This window comes from Chlamydotis macqueenii, chromosome 7, assembly GCF_036417535.1.
Source record: "Chlamydotis macqueenii isolate bChlMac1 chromosome 7, bChlMac1.mat, whole genome shotgun sequence".
In the NCBI taxonomy this organism is placed as follows: domain Eukaryota; kingdom Metazoa; phylum Chordata; class Aves; order Otidiformes; family Otididae; genus Chlamydotis; species Chlamydotis macqueenii.
This window is the reverse complement of record NC_141562.1, coordinates 3,254,546-3,277,252: the sequence shown is the minus strand read 5'-3', so window position 1 is coordinate 3,277,252 and position 22,707 is coordinate 3,254,546. Positions and strand designations below refer to the sequence as shown.

Below are 22,707 nucleotides of genomic sequence, written 5' to 3'. Positions count from 1 at the left end.
GTTAGCATTCCTTTTGAGAATACAATGATATAGCTTTCCTTGTGATATCTTACATATTACTGAATGCTGGGATGCTGTGATTCACTTTTTATCAATGACTTTAGGAAACATACTGTCTGCTACTTCACACACACGCTTCACTGATACTGAGCAAATCTTTTTAGTACAGTACAATTACTTTGAAAAGGAAGGGTAGAAAAATAATTATTACTGTGTAAAATGTGGCCAGTGTCATCTGGTTAAAAAATCATGTGGATATTTTAGTTTGACTGGAAATTCTACCTAGGCAAATATGAAACAAAAATGGCACAAGGCAAAGAACCCAATCTTGACTGTGCCACTGACTTACTACATGACTGTAGTTCATCCAGCTCGATCCAGAGACTGAGAATGTTGTATTCTTAATATATTACAGTATATTTTATGCTAAGAAGTGTTTTGAGATACTTACATTTTGAAGTACTGAATATAAGCCTGGGTGTCCTTTTGACATAGTGATTCCCGTACGGAGGCCAATTTTCATGTCTTCTGGTCTTTGCTGAAGGAGGTCATAGATACATGGAAAGAAGGAGAGGAAAGTGAAATGGGGTACATGACAGAAAGAAGTAATGAGGAAATTACCAGAACTGCCTTGCTGCTGTCTAATTTAGGGAGGTTTTGAAAGAGGACACAATCTAAGAGGGCATGGATAGCTTCTGTTTATCTGCCTCAGCAGAGAAGGATCTATTTTTAGATATCTAGGAAAAAAAAAATTAAAAATAATCTGCAGTTTTTAGCTGCTTCTGAACTTTAATTGGAATGCAGACCTTGTTTACTGTGAAGAACTGCTGAAGGAAATACAAAAAAATCATTATAGTGTCTTTGATCTTTGTCATGCAATTTCTTTTGTTCGTTCTTGCATAAAAGATTTTGCTTGCACTAAGGATGTTGCTTTTCCCATTCCCATGTTCCTGACATTGTCTTCACTCTCAAACTTAGTGGTATTATGTGTTGTCTGACACAGCACTACAACATGGAGAGACATTTTACATCAGCATAGATATGACAGGGAGGAGGACTGGCAACAAGAAATGGAGGTTCTATTCTTGAGCAAATTCTTGCCTGAATGGACTAGCGGGTGTGCCATCTAGCAATGTATATGGTTTAATCTACAAGTAGCCCCTCTTCTTAGTACTTACATGATCCCATGCAGGGCGTATTGCTTGGACTTTTAGTAAAAATAGAAGTTGTGACATATGGACAACAACTTAGAAATCAAGATAAACATTTGCCTAGCTGATGAAGTTTCATAGGCTGATAGGACTAAGATTCTTCTAGCAAAGAATAAAAACAAGTACAAGTTTTGAGCCTAACATAGAGATGATGCTTATTCCTGTTCCATGAGTAACATGAGGTAAAGTCCATAGTTGCAAACTGATAGCATGTTTCATTGACAGGCATTTATCCAGTGATTTTTTTATTCATGTTTTATCTCTATTAGAGTTATTCCTGATCTACCAAAACATGCAAGGACCGTCAGGTTCCCTATGATCAGTCAGTCAAGATGGGTGGCAGCAAAGAAGTGATACAGTGTTTACTTAGAATTGCAGGGGGTGAAAAATTAGTATAATCCACATGATGAGGCAGCAGAAGGGTGAAAAGAAGTGAGATGCGTTGCTGAATAGAATAGGATATACTTTTCTGGCTTACACTACATAGTGTCCTTTACAACATATGGGAAACATTTGCAAAATTTTCAGGTGAAATGCTAATATTTTTCACTAATAATGGAACCAGGCTGCTGGCCATTGTTGCATCTTTTCTTGGTTTTGACATGAAATACTGCTTTTTTACTTGATTCTGAACAAAGCCAAGAAGCTTTCCAATGTCAGGGCAAGCAGCAAAATCGCAAAATACATTTTACTAACTCTTGGACCTAAGACCTGCTTTTGATATTCCATAGAAAATATTTATCCTATTGTGTGAGGTTGCGCATTTTCAGCGTGCTATTCAAGTTAAATTTTAATTGTTGACAAATTATATTTTGTGTAAATTGAGATATGAAAATGTAAATTTTGTTTCGTTTTATGTACAAAATATCTACTGAAAATTAAATCAGGTTTCATTTGCTAAAGATCTAAATTTTTCTATAGTTCTTAAAAGCTGGATTTTTTTTTTTCACCAAGAGCTTGTGTTCCATAGCAGAATTGTCTAAGGCAAAATGAATATGTATATATATGAAAAGCATTTCATTGTGTATTTTTTTTATTGTTTCTAGTCAAGAGTCTCACTGTCCTGAGTAACAAGATGTACCTTATTGATTTCTTCATTCGAACAAAGGAGAAAAGACAAGAGAACTGTAGATTTGGGACAGATGTCAGTCTTGGCATAGATTCCATGTTGATAATCGTAATGCAAGGAGCTGCAGAGACTGGAATCAGCAATGTAATCCCAGCTATTTGACAGGATCCTTCCATGTAAGGACTCTAACTTACAGGCATCTTACAGTTTGGAGAGTTATGTGACTCAGCAAAGGCCTTTGGTTATGTTTGGAAGAGAAGTAAATGAATGCACAATTTGCAGTAACAGGGAAGACTCAAGCCAAGGGTCTGTGATCACATAGTCTAGGTTTTTCTGATATTACATCAGTCTGAAATTCTGTAAAAGTAGGAACTGGCATTCTTTTCACCCATTGGCACTAGATCCTTATGTGTGTTGATTTATGTAGTATGAATTCTGTGCTGTATCTGTGCACTTCAATGCGCATTATTGTGTAATTCTGCTCTTCTTAGAATGCCCTGTCTAAATTTGCCTCTTTTCAATCACGGGGTTATTTTAATTTTAATTTTTGTTTTAGATCTCTCCTGTGATCACCACCACATGTTATTTTTTATTATCGCATGGTCTGTGGAACTTTTTTCTTTTTCTTTTCTTTTTTTTTTTTTTTTCTGAATAATTTGTGAAAATACCATCTCCTACTTGAATGAAAATGCATATTCTGGTTTTAGGTTCAGGATTCCTAGTGTTATCATGTCTAGTAACTGATGAAGCTTTAATGGTCTTTTTGATTGGCTGATTGAATTTTTGAATGCTGCAGCTCATTAATCCACAGTTTTACTGGGATTTCTGCTAAATAGATAGCTAAGCTCTTATTTTGCATCTAAAATTGTAGCTTGAGAGAATGCAAGAATTATTTCTTTAGGCTCATAGATTCAGCCTCAAAAATTCAAACTCCCCATCCTCATCCAAAAATATCCTGAAGTTGTCCCTTGGGTCCCACAGACTTCCTCAGCAGTATTGTTGAATTCCTGGCCATGAGGAATATAAAATATGTCAAAATATGCATTTGTTTTTAATCTGCCTTTAGCGTATTAGTCTTTTGTCTGCCCTCTTCTTTCTCCTCAAGCAGGACAAAATAAAATCCTCAGAGGCAGAGCTCCAAGCAATTCACTTTTGAAAGATTACTTTCTTGACAGCTGTCAGCGTCCCCTGAGCACTGGCTTTCTGGATACTTTCAGTATCTGACTCTCAAAACATCTGGTAGCAACACTATTTCCAAACATATTGACATCCTGTGTCATTTGTGGTTGATATAGTTACTTTCAGAGTGGTAACTAACCCATAAATCTTACAAAATCTTATATTTCAGTTTTCTCTTTGTTGGAGAGAGTTACTTCTCCTTTAGGTGATTGTGGCCTTTATTGTGAAATTGGTGTAATAATTATAACAGAAATGCTGGCAGTTCACTGGTTTCCTGATGAATTTTCTTTCTTTTTTGCTTTCATTAATCTTCTTTCCTCCTTGTCATGCTACCTGCTTTGAAAATGAACATCATCTGTATTTAATAGAATCATAGAATATTTGGTTTGGGTTGGAAGGGACCTTAAAGATCATCTAATTCCGAATCTCCTGCCTTGAGCAGGGACAGCTTCCACTAGAACAGGTTGCTCAAAGCCCCATCCAACCTGGCCTTGAACATTTCCAGGGATAGGGCATCCACAGCTTCTCTGTGCAACGTGTTCCAGTGTTTCACCACCCTCACAGTACAGAATTTCTTCCTTTAATCTAAATCTACCCTCTTCCAGTTTAAAGCAATTACCCCTTGTCCTATCACTACATGCCCTTGTCAAAAGTCCCTCTCGAATTTTCTTGTAGGTCTCTTATAGGTTTAGGTACTGGAAGGCCGCTATAAGGTCTCCCTGGAGCCTTCTCTTCTCCAGGCTGAACAGCCCCAACTCTCTCAGCCTGTCCTCATAGGAGAGGTGCTTCAGCCCTCTGATCATCTTTGTGGTCCTCCTCTGGAATCACTCCAACAGGTCTATGTCCTCTTTGTGTTGGAGGCTCCAGAGCTGGAATGGTACTCCAGGTGGGAGTAGAGGAGGAGAATCACTTCCCTCAATTATTTAGTTTTAGTGATGATTTAATTTTATACTGAGAGGATAAATTATTTGCTTGGTATAACACTAAGCACACCAAGCATTCTACAGTACATAGCTAAGCAACCTGAGTGGCTAATTCAACACTGACAATTCTCTCTCAAAAGGTTTCCACTGTCTTCTTTCTTTTTTCAGTGCATTGTGTACCAGCAATAAGGATGCTGCTGTTAGGCTACCTTTACTTTCTCTGGTAATATCCATATTCTCATTTGGGCTTGGTTAATAAAACCAGAAGTACGTAGCACAGTGCATTTATCTTTGATGAAGTTTTCTTTCTAAAACTGCTCAGCATCATAATCTCTTTGCATAAGCTGCCTGATTCTTGTCAAGCAAGCTTGACATCTCTATGTAGCTTTAGTAACAAAGTAAAAAAATAAAAGGAAAAAACATATTTAATTTTTTTTTTGAAGTTGACTATCAGTTTAGTTTGGTAGATTCAGTATTACTTGCTTTGTTTCTCAGTTGCTGGTTTGCATACTTTTATACTGTTACAATTTTTCTTACATGAAGTGAATGTGAGATGGCATGCATTTCCCTCTTACAGTAATTCTGAACAGTTCAACCCTAGCTTCTGCATGTATCTCAGTGTTATCAGTGCAGTATTTTTGAGTATTAGAGGAATAATCAGAGGGAATTTATAACAACAATTTTTTTTTTTTACATTTGTATGGAGGTATTTTGATCCTATTTAGGTTCTATTTGAAAAATACGATTCTTGCTAAATACATCCACCCTTTTGAGTACTCTTTCTCTTACAGATCAAAACACTGTTTTAAGTAACGTTGTTATTAGTTATCACCACTGGATTTCTTAGCTTATGCTTTATTTTCCACTGTTATGAAATTGCCAGCGCTTGCTTCCCCATAGCAATTGATTTCAGCTAAACTGCAGTACGTTTTGGCAATGATGTGAGAATTAATTATTTTGTGGGTTCTTTTGCAGATACAGTCAGAGGTAGACATTGCATTTACATTTTTAAATTATTTTTATAATCATTATTATTATTATATAATAGTAATTATTATTACTTTTGTGTTGTTTTACTTTCTTTGTTTTGCTATTATTTACATAGAAATTATATGTTGAACTTCCTTGATTTTCCATAGCAATAAATTATATTCTGTCTGCATTTTTGCTATTGCTATTTCTGCTACTATTTTCTAGATCTAATCTTAGTTATGGATATCTTGTTTGTTTTATATATTAATATATTTACCAGCTGATTTACCATGTTTTTTGGATACATGTTTTCAGAGAAAAACAGAGCTTTACAAGAATGGAGTCCTTTGTAGAACTCACTAAGTAAGATAGGAAACACTTAAAAAAAATATACTGATTTCTTAGTGTAGTGAAGTATTTTTAACTGTATATCTGTAACTGATAAAACCAGCATATGTAACAATAGGCTTTTTAATATAACAGGTTCAATCTATTTGATTAATTTGGATGTTTACCCTGTGACTTACAGTACTTTGCATGAGAGAATTGGTTTGTTAGCAATTAATATTCCCTGCTTTTATGAAAGCCACACTTCGGGTAAGAAAAATATCATTAAATGTACTAAAAATCTGTCTTCTGGCAATAACACTTCTATGTATAAGAGCAGCTGAGAAATACTGTTCTGCTCTTATGCATGGTTTTGAAGACAGAGAGCACTGGGGCTGGAACCCCGGGCAGCCAGCAGGTGGTGGTGCCGGCTCAGAAATAAGCGGCGACTGGAACGCCTCCAGGAGCTTTATGTACCGCTTTTGTGCAGAAACAGTTTGATTTTAAAAAATATTTCTGATATTTCACATGGCTCGTTTTACTGGTATAGAAGTGTCTTCGAACAGGTATATACAGTGTAAGCACTTGTATGTAAACATGCGCAGCATTTTATACTTAGTTTACATATGAAAATGATATTGTGACCTCACAGGTAACAGTCGTGTGAAGACCTCCATCCCAGAGGACTATTACAGCTGAACCTGAAAAAGTATTGGGGATCACTGCTCCTGATCCTATCAACATTTAATACATGGAAGTTTTTTCCACTGATGTGGATGAAAGCCAGATAAGACTGATGATAAGAAAGCCAGAGTTAAATGTCAGGATTTCAATTCTTCTTTTTCAGACACACAGACACTTCTACACCCTTTTGTACAAGGGTAAACAACAGCCAAAAGGGAAAAGAAATTAAATGGTAGTGAAGTTTAAAAAATAAAATTAAAAAATCGATTTACTGGTGGCATATTAACCACCTAGTAAAAAAAAAACCAAACTGAACAATATTTGCTAAATTCTGTATTTCAGAAGTAAGACTGGGAAGCAGAGGAAGAATTGCAAAAAAACCCCTAAAACTTAGAAGTTAAGAATACAGTCCCTTTGATTTATAAGAAGTTTATGAAAATCTCTCTCTTCTTTACTCAGCATTGCTGTATTGGCAGGGAATTGGGCACAGGGGACCTAGTATGTCTTCTTCAGGTTATGTGTTAATGAAAACACTTTAATCACAAATTTATTTTTAAATCAATTTAAAAATAGGGTAGAGACAAGGTTATTTCAGTTCAAAATTTCAGCATGTGCTGGTTGGAATTACACTGGAAATGTGTACTTTTGAGATGTTGAGATGAATTAGCACTTTGTACTGGAAAACAAAGTAATAAATCTAGTTAGATTTCTGTGTGATGAAATATACACTTCTCAATGGTCACAGGAAGGAAACAGTTGCAGCAAGACCTAGCTGAAATTTGTGGACTCCTGCTCCAAAGCAGCCGGCATATAACTATCCTTTCCTATGTGCTAAAGTACCTGAAGTATTCTCTCTTCCTGAGGAACACAATCTATGCAGTAAGATTTGTAATCCCAAGGAGCAATCACCAAGGACTCCTGTGCTGACTTCTTCCCTTAGTTACTTCTAGGCATTGAGCGACCTGGTCTAGTGGAAGGTGTCCCTGCCCAGGGCAGGGGGGTTGGAACTAGATGATCTTCAAGGTCCCTTCCAACCCAAACCATTCTATGATTTTATGACTGTGTATTTTCACAGTGAACTTAAGGGAGCTGAGGGAGTGTAAACAGCAAACTGTTCACAGGCACAATGGTGAGTGGCCTTTCAAATCTTTATTTTGATTTTTATTTTTAGTAGGAGCTTATTTTTTGTCCACCTAGAGCATGTCACTAGTTTTAGCAGTGACTGATCAGATTATGAGTGTGTTCAGTCACAAACTTCCTTTATTTTGTAAAAGCAGGTCAGATTCCTTTACAGTTTGGCAGAACTGTGTAACTACAGTCTACCCTCACTAGTGCTGCAACTCTGTGTCCCATGCAGTTGGTGTCAAAATAATTTCTGAGGCAATAAGACAAAAGATAATGCACGTTAGATTGCTGTGTATTGGGACAAAGGTAGTTATAACAATGCACTGAAATTAGAACTATGGGTGTGGAAATACGATTTGCTGTGTGTTGCTACTCTTAAAGAATTCCCCAAAGACATGCCTTTTGGCTTTACATGTGATGCCTTGAGGAACTGTCAAAGGACCACTCATAAGGAAATCAGTGTCCTTTAACTGACACTGTATTTTTTTTAAGAAGAGAAGAAAGAAAAAAGAAACATAGAAATAAAAAAGATGTCACAGTTATTTGATGTTAGAGATACACTTGCATGTCTAATTAAAAAAAAAAAAAGTGGAACACTGTAATAATAATTTACTCTTATCACATCTGCTTGTGATATGTTTTCATGGAATGTATTCCAAATGTACTTTCCAAACAGCAGTAGCAACCTTACCATCTTATACCTTTTGAGATTTGAGAAAACCAGTGATTAACAGCCACATTTTCAGATGAGTCACATGAGTCTTAGCAAGAGCTGTAAGGAACTCCATTGAATGGGAACTGACTGCAAGTGAGCAACCCAAGGCTGTGTAACACATCAGTGGTAGAACTAAATCCCAGTCAAGAGATTCCCAGTCCTCTGTGTGTAGCCATGGGATCATCAGGTAGTCTATTAAAAAGTTAACATGTGGCTTTGAGAAATCCTTTTGTACTTTGCTTCTGCCAGACGCAGCAGCTGGAGCTCTAAAATTGGAGTTCATAACCGCTTGTGACACAGTAGGACACACAGGGTCTGAACAGCTCTTTTCTAACACACAGGGGTAACATTTTGCTGTTGCTCCTCCTCAGTGTTCAGAGAGCAGAAAGCTTGTCATAATGAAATAATACAATTTAAAATTTAACTCTGAGAATATTTACACTCACCATACCCAATGAGAAACTTTGAGTTCCCTTATTCCCTAAGTGCACTCTCAAAAGACAAAGTCAATTCCTTTCACTTTGATGTTTGTCTGGAGAACAGACCCCCATGAACACAGCTCATGTTCTCTTTTACATTCTACAATTTAGACATATCTCCCTTTCTTCACTTTTTCCCAAAATAAACATTAATTTACCCAAATAGTATTCTAGATGAGTGCAACATGTGGAGAAGTCAATTGGACAATTAAATGGACAGAGGAAAAAAAGTCCACTGATGCTTTTTTTTAAACTTTTCATTTGACAGTTTTCCAATAACAATATAATTACTTGAATAAACAATTACAGAGCAAATCATAAATTGAAAAGGCAACAGAGAATGGAGACTAAAAATCAAGAAAAATAGATTAAGGGAATACTAAAATCTGAATCAGAAGAGATGATCAAGGTTCGATGGACTTATGACTTCGTCTAAATATAAATTAGGGTTTGATTTGGAATTAAGCATTTTTCTACACATTTGTCAGGAGAAAGGGAAGGTGGTTGTTATGTACAAATAGTGTCACATTATATATATACTTCTGTATAGAAAAAAAGAAACCAGTCCATGAATCAGAAGCCTTTCTTCTCTAAATTGCCCAAGCCAATTGTAAAATCTTATATATATGGGAAGAGCTTTCTTCCTGCCCCATTTTATCAGTTTGCACCATGAAGCGTGAGATCTGAACAGCTCCTGATCTAAAGTCCACTGAAGTCAAGGTGTTTTCTCTGACTTCAGTGAACTTTAGATCAACCACAATTTGAACAGCCTTAAACCACTTCTTTGCTTGTGAAGTCATAGTCATAGAGAAGTGATAATAATCTTTTGTAAAGCATTCATAGTAATTATGCTCTTGAATTAAACTGGAGGAGCAAAGGAAAAAATTCGAAGTTCTACAGTAACCTTAGGGGATTGCTCTACCCCTAAAAATAAATTAGTGTAGAACCATACCCTGGACTATTTTTACCAAAAGATTCAAGTTAAAAAATTGCTGCGTTTCCAAAGACCTTTGCAGTCTGTCTTTCATGTACACATGTAACCCTAAAATCTCAGGAACTTTAAAGCTTATCATGGTTTCACAGAATATCAGAGTAGCTGTCTAGAATACATAACCAGATCCAGCCTAGCAACATTCCACATTTTCTATTAACTGTCTTTTTACAGCATTTATGGAAAAGAAAAGGTGAGGAATATAGGTAAGATATAGCTGAGTTTCAATCCTTTATGTATGAGGAGAATTAAAGACTGAAAGACTGTCTATTATTAATATAAAATTTAAGCACTGGATGCCAATAGAAAAAAAAAGAAGTGGAGTAATGTATTTGTCGTTCAATTTTACGTGCCTTTAGCCAAAAGGTGCAAGTCTGGGACAAAAAGACAAAAAAAAAAAAAAAAAAAAAGAAAAAAAGGTGTTTCATGTGCTGCAGTCTTTCAAAGAGAACGTCTCATGTAAGCACCATTCAGTATTTGTAAAATGTTCTGAGATGATGCGTTCTTGACATTCTCGGATCTTGATGTTTCCTTATGTGTTTCAAATGGCACACACTGCAGCTAAAAGCCAGTGAGCCTCACCTGCTTTTCTAATGGTACTAGTATTTAGAGATACGCAGCATATCTGTTTCTCTTTGAATACAAAAAAAAAAGCAATGAAATGCATTTTGCTGAGTTTGTAATGCACATAGAAACCAAAACAGCAATCCTTTTTCATTTGAATTACCATTTCAGACACCAAGCACACTGCTCTGCACTTTCTAAAATTAACATTCTTGTATCTCATCAAGCACCATTGCATTGTAGTTTCTAGTCAATTATTTCATTACATCTGTTACCACCAAAAAGTCAAGTAAATTTGTAAAATAAATAGTTCATTGGCATAAAGTGATTTTTAAAGGAGATAAATAATATTTTTTCCGAACAAATAACAAATGTTCTGATTAAACCATATTTCAATACTATGCTAAATTCCAACCCCAACTGATTGGGCACATTTTCTTTTCAGAAACTACCTTTGATAAGAAATGCATTACAAACTCATCAGTTTAGCTTTCTGTTAACAAAGAGACAGCAGCCGTCTGGATTATTCTAGATCCGCAGTGGAACTGCCACACTATGTATGCTCAAAGTAAAGCTGTGCAAGTTTGACAAGGGGCAGATGAATCCAGGAGTTATTGTGCAGGGGTTTAAGTCTATGCGGCAGCTGACGGTTGAAATAATCATCTATACATCGCTCTGAGCTAGCTCGGGAAAGGTTGAAGCTGTATATTTTCAACATATCTAGCCTAATGGTTAATCTGTTGTCTTGTACAGGGGGTGCTGGGTGGAATCACAGCAATAGCTGACAGTTTGGAGGAATTGCTGTGGGTATTTTCAGTTGCCTGATTCACAAAGTGGTAGGTAGCAAAGTCTAAACAGGCTTGTCATTGAAAAATGGAAGTCGTGCTTATTGTCACTCACATTGAAAGAACTCTTGTAGCCAAAAGCTTAATCAACATATTGATTATTTGCTTTTAGTAATGCAGAGCTGCAGCTTCTCTTCACCCACCCTGTGGAAGCTGAGCTTTATGGAAGACATGCCAGATTGCAGAACGGTGATTCCTCCTTTGGAGGTCAGCTGGGAAGATGCTTAGGAGAAAGAGAACAGTTAAGTTGGGGGAAGAAATGAAATATTTTTTCAAACTGAGATAGTTTAATTGTTAAAAACACTCTCTCTACCTCTAGTGCTGGATCTGGCGTATCTGCACAGTGACATGGCATTCCTCACTGCAGAGATTAAGGGGGTGCGGTATGAATTAGACTGAAACAAAAATGAAATATCTGCAAGTGACAGCTCTGGCTGATGGCTGACTATGAAGGAAAACACTGTGCTAGTGTCTGGCGAAAAACGGTGCTGAAAGCCAGGCAGCTGATAGAGATGGGGGAGGAAAGGAGCAGTGGGTATCGGTGGTGGTTGTTTAGAATGTCTGGTTTTGGTCAGGATATTTTTTCTCCTTTAAAACACATTTTCATCTTCCCTTCCAGGCAAATCATACTGAAGCCAGTTTCAGCCATTTTGTTGAAAGCACTGTACTGGTATTCTGCCTTGTTACATTTAAATTAAAGCTCAGCCCAGTTTCAAGTTATGGCAAGTGTATGCTCAGAAAGAATAAACAGAGATTGCCACAGGCATTAGATTAACTACATTGGTTGTTTTAAAAATGTTCGGGGAGTTGCAGATTGCATTTCAAATTATCTTCATTATAATAAATAAAATGAATAGAAATAGAAACAGGCATGATACTCTAATGCAGTCTGTAGGCAAGTGTATATTCATTGAGCTTGAAAAGGAGTTTTTGAGGGTGGGGGGAAGGAACAGGAATGTATACAGCTTCAAAATACCTTTACATAAATCACATTAATATCTCACATTTTATAGATGTTATTTTTTATCTGTCTAATGTTGACAGGTTGCTTGGGCAAGTTCTGTACAGCATTTACCAAAAGCAGGTAGTGTTCACCCAGGGTGTAATTAGGAAATACTACGGAAAACATGGAATTTCTTACTCTTTCTGTACTCTTAGCCACTTCCTTATTGTTTGCCCTTTTCAAAAAGTTATTCAAAATTTGTTCTCAAAATGATCAGTAAGTGTCTCTATCCTTAGTTAACAATAATCATGCCTTACGGATACATGATAGGTGCCCTTAGTAGTTCTAATGAACTTTAGTAGAATAAACAACACAGGCAGCACACTCATCCTGTGACCGTTTGCATTGAAAATAAAAGCATATGTCCTATTAGATAAAGGGAAACTAATCTAACTATGACTGAAAAATAGTTGTCCTACAAACAAAGTATTTCATAGTCAGCGACTGTGGAGCTTCTTCCATATTCATCTGAAGCAGCTGAGCTCTTGTCAGATGCAGGAGGTCAGAGGTCATGGGATGAAACTGGTAGTTAGAACTTTTAAATCTGTAATAATTTGACAAAAAAAAAAGGCAACTCTGTTATCCCCATTATTTAATATTTCGCTTTTCAGTGGTAGTACCTATCCACACTGTTGGAAATAAGGGGAAGTAGGATATGTTTTAAGCAGCTCAGTCTGCCTTCATGCTGAACAAGATCATGTGACGCTATTAAATACGATGCCAAGCTCAAGCTATTAAGCCATACGGAAAGGCAAGGTATTTTAGTTCTGGCTCATGCTGTGCCGCTGCAAGCACAAAATCTCAGGAAGGCTTGCTTATGTCTGCATGGAATGTGCCATAAGACATACACTGTTTTGGAAGTTTAGTACTTAATAGTCAGGTCTGGTGTCTGAAACCAACACTTACTGAACTCCAAAAGAGACTGTAAAAAGATTATGATACTTCTTAAACAACTTGGTAGGACAGTGGATAAGCATTATTAATAGATTTTTTTCTTCTTCCATGGTATGTGAAGATACTTTGATGCAGGCATGTAGATTTATAAAGATTATTTCCAATATTACTGTCTGTAGTTTAAAAAATGGAACCAAATTGATGCATTTTGAAGTATTCAAATATAGGAGATATGTTTCTGCAGATATATTTTACAATCTGGAAATTGTTTCACTGGAGGAATATGAAAGATAGAAGTACAAGATTTGACAAAAATTGAGTAATTTCAAGGTAAGGTTGATAATTTTCAAGTAGTTCATCCAATACAATACACAGAATTTTTCATGGCAGTTTTGCTAATCAAAGATATATGCTTTCCTTCGTTGATTTAAAATGTATGTGAACTCTCATATATATTATTATCATTATACTTTAAATGTTACTACTATTAGCAAAGAGCATAACATTGTGAGTTAGACTCTCACTGATGTTTCTTGTCACCCCAGTCAGAATAGTATCAAGTCATCAATTCAGAGATCATTGAATGGGAAAGGATATTTTGTCACCGAATAGTTGAACCTTATTAAAAAGTACATTCAAATGACTCTTGTAATTCACATATAGTCACCTTTTTTTTTATTTTTTGTGAGACAGATTGATTTTGTGCTTGAACACAAATGGCAAGCATGTGGATGCTATTTACTTATCTTTCCTGTTACCAGGTAGTGTTTCTAGCTGATGGTACACTAGACAAAGATGCCAAAGAATATGCCAAGCTCTTCAAATAATTTGGAGCTACTGTCTACTCAGAGTTCTCTGTGGAAACTTTAAGGCAATTGAAACATATGGAAATACTGCTGCAAGATTATCCGTCCATAAACTACTCCCTACCTATCCTCCTCACCTCATAAGACATAACAGAATATAAGATCTTAGTGACTCAGTGATATACCATCTTCTCTATAATATACTCTTTCAAAATGAAACAAACATTAGGAGAAGACCATTATTACATTAAAAAAAACATTTTATTATTGTCTTTTACAGGTGATGGCATTTATTAGAGGTATTAATATGGGTATTTTTTAAATTAGCTTTGATATATTGGAAATGGAAGACTAAGAATCACAGTTTCAAGCTAAATCCATATTTAGGAAGTTAAATTTATTACCTTTCTTTTCAGAGGGGCTATGTATGACCTCCTGAAATTTACAGTATTCAGCACTTCTGAATACCCAATAAATTCTGTGTGGGTTCCTCAACATCAGTTTCATTCCATAAGTATGCTTGCACAATTTTGAAGTGTTGACCTTACTTTTTTCTATTATTCCTTATTTATTTTAATAGTAGCAAAGTGCTCTACCTCCCCTGTCGTTTTCAGTAGATTCAAAGGAATAAACACGTTCCACAGCTAGTAAATCTCAAAGCCTTTATCAACATGTGGGAAATAAGTGTCGCCTCAATCACACTTACCCTATGATGGGATTATTGCTTAGAGGTGATAATATTGTGGAATAATCCTTTCATAAGTGTTCTTTTATAAAAAGCCATTTTTAGAAAAAAACTTAAGAAAGCTGCAGGTATAAACCTTTATTTCAGTTGTAGAAACTGATACTTAAAGCTCTAATGTCTGTAATTCCACATAATATCAAAATTGATTCATGCCTGTGATTTGAAATAATTTTTAATACAAAGACATTAATTTAAGTTTTTTCTTATTATTTAGAAGTAAAGAATGCAGCTAGATCAAGTTACCCAAAATGTTCATATCAATTCAAGAATGCAACTACTAATGCATTGGTTGGTGCCAAGTCCACTGAAGGAATCCTGGAACCTGTTCCACTTGTTAATAACCGTAAAGGAAGCCTCTTCCTACCCAACAACCCCTCGCTGCTGCATCTTAACTTATTGAGTTCTGTTGAACAAGGAAAATCTACGTACTGTAGATTGCAAAGGGCATTCAGCTTGCCTGTAAAATACCGCTACCACTCCCAAAAGCCTGGGTTGAACCAAGATCTCCGTAGGTAGCCCTGTAGTTGGATGCATAAGGCAATACAGATTGGTTTGTGCATGGTTTTGCAGTCTGTTTTCAGTGCGACTATGACACTACTAATGCTCTGTTAAGTGCTTACAGATGTGGGTTTCTCCAGGTGTGATGATTAATAAGTTAATTAAGCTAGCTAGTCAACTAATGTTTCTGGGTGGTTTGTGCTTTACTTTTCATATGGTTTATTTGCTCTGAAGCATTTACATGTTAGGCAGAATGAGTTTACTAGGTATTCCAGTTTGTGTGATGTTCAGTAACATAGATGTTATTTCAAATTCCAGCTCTTTTTGGGGTCTGAAAAGCAATGTCTATAAACGGTTTTGCTAGCAGCCTGGGAGAGGCAGTGAAGGAGACAGATTTATTTAAAAAATAGTAACGAAATAATGAAGAAAAAAGTTATGAACTTGTCCACTGTTTCTGAAAGATATTCCCTTTATTTTGCTTAAAAAATGAACTGAGGATAAAAGTCAAGGAATATGTTGTTACAGATGTTCAGTTCTACATTAAGGTTGTTAAAATTAGCAGCTCATCTTAAATCCATTCATGAAACATTGTCTGGAGGTTACGTCATTGAAATAATGAATCGTCTTTACTCAAGAATAAGCAAACGAGTTAGAACATCAGTGTAACTTTAAATTAAATTCCAGCATAAACTGGAGCATCTGAAGACTCATTAGACTCACCTGACATTTTTCTAGCACTGAGTCTTCCTGAACTGCAAAACTGTTAGATTCTGTGCCTATTAGACAAGTGAGCACTCTGTTGTTTCAACAGTACATTAAGGGTTTTACTTAGGGATGCTCAAACAAGCTCTTTAATTTCGTTAGAATTGAGAGGCTGGATAGAGTTCTGATTCTATAAAATTCTGTGTCAAATTCTTGAACTTTTTTTTGGTGATTTTCACAAAAGCTGGTAAAGAAAATCTGAATAATATTATTGTATTTGCATACAAATCCTGTAGCATAAAGACATCAAAAATACTAAAAATGAGCACTCATTAGCAAAAGCACTAGGTAAAACATACATAATCAGAGTTGAATTGTCATATATCACAGCCCATTATTCAATAATGGTGGTCTTTCATAAGAACAAGCAAATTTAAGACTGCCTTTTAAATTAATGCAGACACAGGAACCATGAAACTAAAATGATATTTTATGACTTTACTAAAAATTTTGCTAGATCTATTTCTTTAAATATGCAGGAAATTCATAAGAGTATCTGAAGGATAATAATTAAATATGTTTTACATCTTACTTACTACTAAGAAGCCACTTGTGAGTTATCATTGCAACACTTTTGGGAACCAAGCCGTAGGTAATGATGGCCATTATATATAGCATTCACATATTTCAGCTTCATGGATTCCCTTCCTCCATTCTTTTGGTGCTGCATTTCTAAACTGCAGATGCCCTGTAAGCTCTACACACAGATTTCATTGGAAAACAAAATCATGTTTGGATGTGATATGATTAAGATAGATCACCTTTCATTGCTGCAATGAGAATAAACGGCTTCCTTGCTTAAGCAAGGCATTACTTTTGCAACAAATCCCTCAGAAGGCTTTGCTAACAGGTATTAAATAGTGAGCCACATTAACCTTGGGCTTTCCAGGCAGTTGGTGACAGTAACACAGTTTGAATATGACAAACATATACCAAAAGAGGGAGCTTTTTTACTGTAGATGCAATACCAAAAATAAGTGCAGACGACTAGTACTCTAGTTCTAGAAATGGCTATTCTGGATGATTACTAGTAAGACTTTGGTTTTTAGTTGAATGGCAGGGTAGCATTACCTTGCAGCACTGAAGAACTAAAATGTTGGACCATATAGTACAAAAGATCCTTATTGTGCTGACTTTCAGTATTTGAAAGGATCAGACAGGAGTCTTATTAGCTAGCTAAAAACTTGGAAAAGTACTCTTTAAATGTTTTTTTTTATTGTTCGTAGAAATATTTCTGGTTATAATGTGATCTACAGTTGGCTTGTGTTAATGTAAGATTTTGCACATGGTCCTGATGGCTTTGTATCTTCCTTAAACTGTTAAAATAGTTAACAATACACTTTAATTATGGCGTGATATTGAATTTCTTGACAAACATTCTGTAACCCCATGGTAGCAGATTAAATTAGGTGAAATTTAGAATTTTTACTGCCAAGAGTGCAAAACATATCAGTTGTAGCTGGTTTCTGGAAGGAACGTTTAGCATGGTTCTTGTTTCTTTGATCTTTTAGGTGGTGGATTCATCAGATTGGAACTGAATATTTACATCCTATAAAGAACAAGACAGTGCAGTGTATATCTCGAAAGCAATCTATTGTCTGTGTGGAATAGCATGTGAATAACTTTTTGATAGACAACTTTAAAACAAGACTAGGCCATTTCCAAGAGAGTGATTTGCAGAGGGTGTTATGAAATGCACAAATACTTACACTTTTTTATAATCAGAAATAGAAAGATATTACTAACAAAATAACTCTGTGCATATTCACTTCATGTACAGAAATAGCTAAATACTGAAGTGATCTTGTTTAGTCTGAACAAACTGTCACAGAAATAAAATTTCACTTTGTATATTTTTGAGAATTTTTAATGGGCTTATTTCTCTCTCAGCTAAACAAAGAATGGTACTTGACTAATCGTCACTGAGCGTTTCCACTATAGAACCCTGACTTGGAAAAAAATAGAAGTCAAATGAGAAGGAAATGGCATTGACTTTGGGGATGCTGCCTGAGAAGAAAAAAAATATTAAGTTAGTGAAATAAATCATTATTAGACAGTCATTGATCTAAGTATTACCTTTTACACTACCTTTGGGACATTTATTTTGGGGTTGACTTTTTAAATTTTGTTTTGTTTTTCTTTCACAATGCTTTCTTTTATTTTGATTCCTTTGATATGTTAGGTGATGCCAGGTCATTTAAAAAGACAGCACATCCTTTGGTCTTGACCAAGGGAAAATGAAGTTCCGTAACAGTCTTGTGCAAATAGACAGACGTGACAGGCTAGAATGCAGTCTGTAATAAAATAGCGTCAGAAAAGGGTTGTAACCTAAGGATATTGCTTAATTTCTTCACAGATAAGTGTAGGGCAGGTGACACATATCCAGGTTTTGTGGCTGTTCCTACATAACTTGTTACAAATAGAATTTTCTTTTTTTCCAGCCTCTGCTTGTGCACTGCTAATGTGTATTAAGTTCTTTTAATATAGGTGCTACTACTACTGCTACTAATCTCTTTCCTTTTAGCTTTAAAGTAGCAGCTTCCTAGGCATCAGTTATATTATCTTCTAGTTCATTTTTTTCACTTAACAATAGGATGGAAAAAAAAAAGTGTACTTTTCCTTCTTTATATTAGGATAATTCAGCATTAGTGTGAATTTGAGAAAGCAAGCATAAGGTAATGCCCTTTGACAGCACATGTAAACCTTATGTGCAGATTATCAAGTGCAGTAACAATCTTAAAACACTAAAGATGATGGTTAATTCTTAAAGATGAGCTATTACGAAGCTGCACTTCTTTACGCAATACGTACTCTGACATAGGTTATCCAAGAGTAGTTTATGATTGGCAAAACTGTAAGTGATTTTACATCTGGAAATTGATCTGTCATTGCAAATACACCTCATCCTCATTAAAAGATTGCATAACACATGCATTCTCTGTTATACAGATATTGTCTCCCCACTTCCATTCAACCTCATTCTGTTCACTCTTGTTAAAACTCCCTTTTGTGAGAAGGGTAGAGCGATGAGGTCTGACTTGTGCTGGAGATCTGTGCACAATGGCAGGCTGCGTTCACATTCCCGACTAACTGAATCATTGAACATCAAGGCATTGAATATTTTACATCTCTTCATGAAGACTCTGTTGTTTGGCATGTGAGGAGCAAGAACCAACTGGTGTCTAGTTCATTAGCAAAAGCAGGCTGGCAGCTGTTATGTTGGTATTGCAAACAGTACTTTATCTTCCTGGGAATATAGCAGAGCACTAATTCTACTTTTCTGTAGTGCAGATTAACTGAAAATAACTCTAAGAATAACCCAAATGTGGTTCCCCCACTTTGTTTTTGAAGTATGAAACCAATTTGAACGCCTGTGTTCAAAACCCTGGTATTCTTCCCTGCTTCTCCTTCAAACCAATCTCTTCGACTAACATGTATTTGATTTTTATTACTGTTGGGCCTATGTTGGCAATGAAGTATCAGTGCGTGAATGGACGTAGAGTGTGTGTTCTTTGCTACTTCACTTCTATTTCATATTGCAGTACTTAATCTCATGAGTTCCTTATATTTCCAGTTGAAGATGAGCAGCCGTCGACACTATCACCCAAAAAAAAGCAGCGAAATGGAGGCATGAGAAATTCACCCAACTCCTCACCCAAACTGATGAGGTAAGACTGTAAAGAAACTCATATCTTCATCTCCTTTCTTCTTTCCTTCCTCCTCTCCTCCTCCCACATCAAAAATAAGGGGAGAGGGTGGGAAAAAAAAGATTGTTAGAATCTTCTGAAAGGCTGAAGTATTTATTCTGTCAGCTTGTCAGCAGTTAATGATAGAGCTGAAAAAAAATCTGTCATGAAAAACAGTTTGAAAAGCTGTTTGAAAAATACATAGGCTTTAAAGTCTTAGCTGTCACCCTGTCCTGTCCGTGTGTAGTTCTTAAACAGCAGTGGCACTAATGATAGCACTAACCAATCAGGGGAACTCATGTGGTTAGTTCGCCTCAGGCAATTCTCTTTTTGTTGGATTCCCTCTGAGTACTGTTTTCTGTACTTAAGGCCATATGTGAGATGTATCATCACAATCAAAAATGAACCTGAATATTACCTTCCTTTTATCCTGTCGATTGAAATCAAATTTCTGTTAATTGATTTAGACTGATAAAAAAGTCTAATAATCTATGTACTTGCCAAAGCAAAGTTCAAAACTAATGCAGTTTTACTCCGGCTAAAAGCGCATTAATTATGAAATACAGGGATTTTTAAGAGGCCAGTGTATGCTCTAAAAGTGGGTGATGAAAACATCATCTTGTTAGTGATATTTTCCCCCTGTTGCTATGTGTACATTATTTTATGCCAGTACACCTTTGTATAGCTATGTAGTTTCCTTCCATAGGACAAATTACCTCTAAGACATCTGTTAAAACTAGAACTGCAACAAGAAATTGGAATCTATTAAAATACTATGGCATTTGCATTATGTCTCACTGTGCTTCACCTTTTGCCTGCTCAAGTCAGCCAGAACAGGATCAGATAATAGACATGGAGATTTCTACAAGGAGGCTGTTCCTGCTCTGGTTTTGCATATCTAAAGTAGCCAGGCTGGAACTTCAGTCCATAATTGTATCCAGAACTAAATACCATAGCAGATATTTTCCACTGCATATATATATATACGCACACAGAAAAATGTACACTTATTTACATATATAAACAGACACATTCATGCAGTTTGGGATTTGGGCATACATATAATTGTAACTGCTCTGCAGTCACAGGGGTGAAATGAAAAACATTAATATGAATATCTAGTTCTTTCCGTATATAAAATCACTCATGACTTTTATTGTTGACAATGATTTTGTTCCTTTAATGATTCTGGATACAGCTAGGCAATATTTCTCTTTGTGTTTCAGTAAGTACACTGGAATTTTCTTTGGCCGGTTACAGAAGCATCCATATTTGTTTATTGTTAGTACAATATAGGGCATATTCAAGGACGTAACTTCTACAAGTCATCTTCATCTCTGTTTAGACTACAGAACCAAAAGTGAGATTGATTCACAGAGGAAAATGCACCCAGCTGTGGCTTTTTTTTTTCCTATTGACCATCTATTTCTGTTAAATGTATCGTTAAAAGTTCTCTGCCCTCCTGTTAGCTCAGCCTTGCCCATATGACACTGATTTACATGCTTGTTTACAGGTTATGAGGAAGAATAAAATGAACATACTGGCTAGCTTCTGATTTTTATGGTGCCAGTTGTCATGCTAGCATCATTTTCAATTTACTTACCTTTGGACAGTCTTATCTAGTGCTAATAGTTTCCACCACTTAAAGTTTTAAACATGTGGGAGATCCCCCTCCCAAATACTAATTTTGAGGAAGTAAAAATAAAAAGAAAGAGATGGAGGGAGAGAGAAATAGCAGAAACATTTGGAGCTGAGCACACTGTCCCTGTTTGCTATGTAAAGTATGCCTCATTTCTTTGATCTTGAGTAATAATAATTCTAGGGAGTTATACTGTTTTCATATGCTTCAAAGCTGTGTCAAAGTTTTGCTGCTTAAGGGTACTTCTTTATTCTATTGGCTCTTGGGTACTGAGATGACAGGTCCTCTGTACTAGGTGCAGGCTTTTTCAAGTCATAGCCTTCAGCAAAACATCAAATTACCAAATACAGGGTAACATACTTCTACACAAATGCCTTTCCTGTAGATATATTATACCATATATATTAAATACTTTAGTGTTACACGGTACATTTTATGTGCAATAGAAAGTGATGGTTTGAGGTAGCCTTAGGGGTACTTTTTTCCACAAGCAGAAAAAGCTAGTGTATACTATATCAAGTATGGTTTTTACAGGACTTTCTGCCCGAAGGCCTTTGTAAATAAGTAATGATCAACAGATTGGCTGTGGGTTTTTGAAAAGCATGCCTGTGTCAGTTTGCATGATGGGGGAAGATTTTCAAAGTGGAGCCTGCTTTCATTGCCTGCTGAAGAGGGACTGAGGGAGAGTAGTCGTCCTGAGCCTGAGCTGTCTGCTCAGTAGCACATCAGAATTGCTAAACACAGGTCGAGCAGCGAGTGGAGAACTTGCCAGGCTTCCACATCCAGACATTGTTTTCTTCCCCTTCTCCCTCGCTGCTAAATTTATTCACCAGCCCTGCGCTGGCACCCTCAGCCTCTCCCCAGATCCAACCGTCTCTTTGTCTTACCCTTTATCTGCACTGACTTAACTTTGGTTCAAGGTGCTAAATAAGACTAAGTGGATTGAATCAGAAGAGAACTGTGTTAATCTTTGTGTGTAATGGCCAAACGCTTTTCTCCTTTCTGATAAACAAAGGTGGGCTGTATTATCTGCTATTTTGTATCCTCATAAATTACCTAAAGCGACAGGTACTTGCCTTCCTGCCCAGAAATCTTTAGTGTATGTCAGCTAAAAGCGCACGAGAGGTAAATCAGCTAAAGCACTGTCATGTCTGTAGCTGATATTTATCTTTGCAATATTTTTCCTATATTTCCTTTAAAAGCTTCTTTTCAAAGTGAGCTTCACCCCTGTCCCTCCCACAGAAACAGCCGGCTACTTTGCAGACTTTTCCTAACCTACGGTCCTGGATCTAGAGGGGGCCTGCCTGGAGGACAAGAAGTCTGGAGCATGTAAAGGAAAAATATGTGAAAAGTTAATTTATAAACTGTAATCAGAGTTCTGACTTCAGAATCACTTTCTGAGCAGCCCTACAGTTAAGATAATGTTGAAAATGCTGCATAGATTTTAGATTTCCACAGTGGCTGGGGCAAAGCAGAGAAAATAGTATTATGCCGTGAGATAAAACTTTGACTTCTGCTATCACTGGAGTAGAACAGAGGACAGAAGCTGTATTGTAGGGGTTCCCTGGAACATCATAACAAGAGGTCTGA

General features: G+C 36.2%; 1 protein-coding gene across 6 annotated transcripts in view; it reads left to right on the top strand.

The window, feature by feature from the left end:
• The window catches only part of KCNMA1 (potassium calcium-activated channel subfamily M alpha 1), a 494,817-nt gene that overhangs the window by 406,398 nt on the left and 65,712 nt on the right, over positions 1–22,707 (top strand). For 4 of the 6 annotated variants that reach the window (XM_086752630.1, XM_086752629.1, XM_086752632.1 and 1 more), the window contains exon 19: positions 19,367–19,460. In XM_086752630.1, the coding sequence (XP_086608756.1) occupies positions 19,367–19,460 (94 nt within the window). Of the gene's footprint in view, positions 1–14,746; positions 15,041–19,366; positions 19,461–22,707 lie in introns of all 6 variants that reach the window. The other 2 variants (XM_086752628.1, XM_086752627.1) reach the window with 1 other exon arrangement.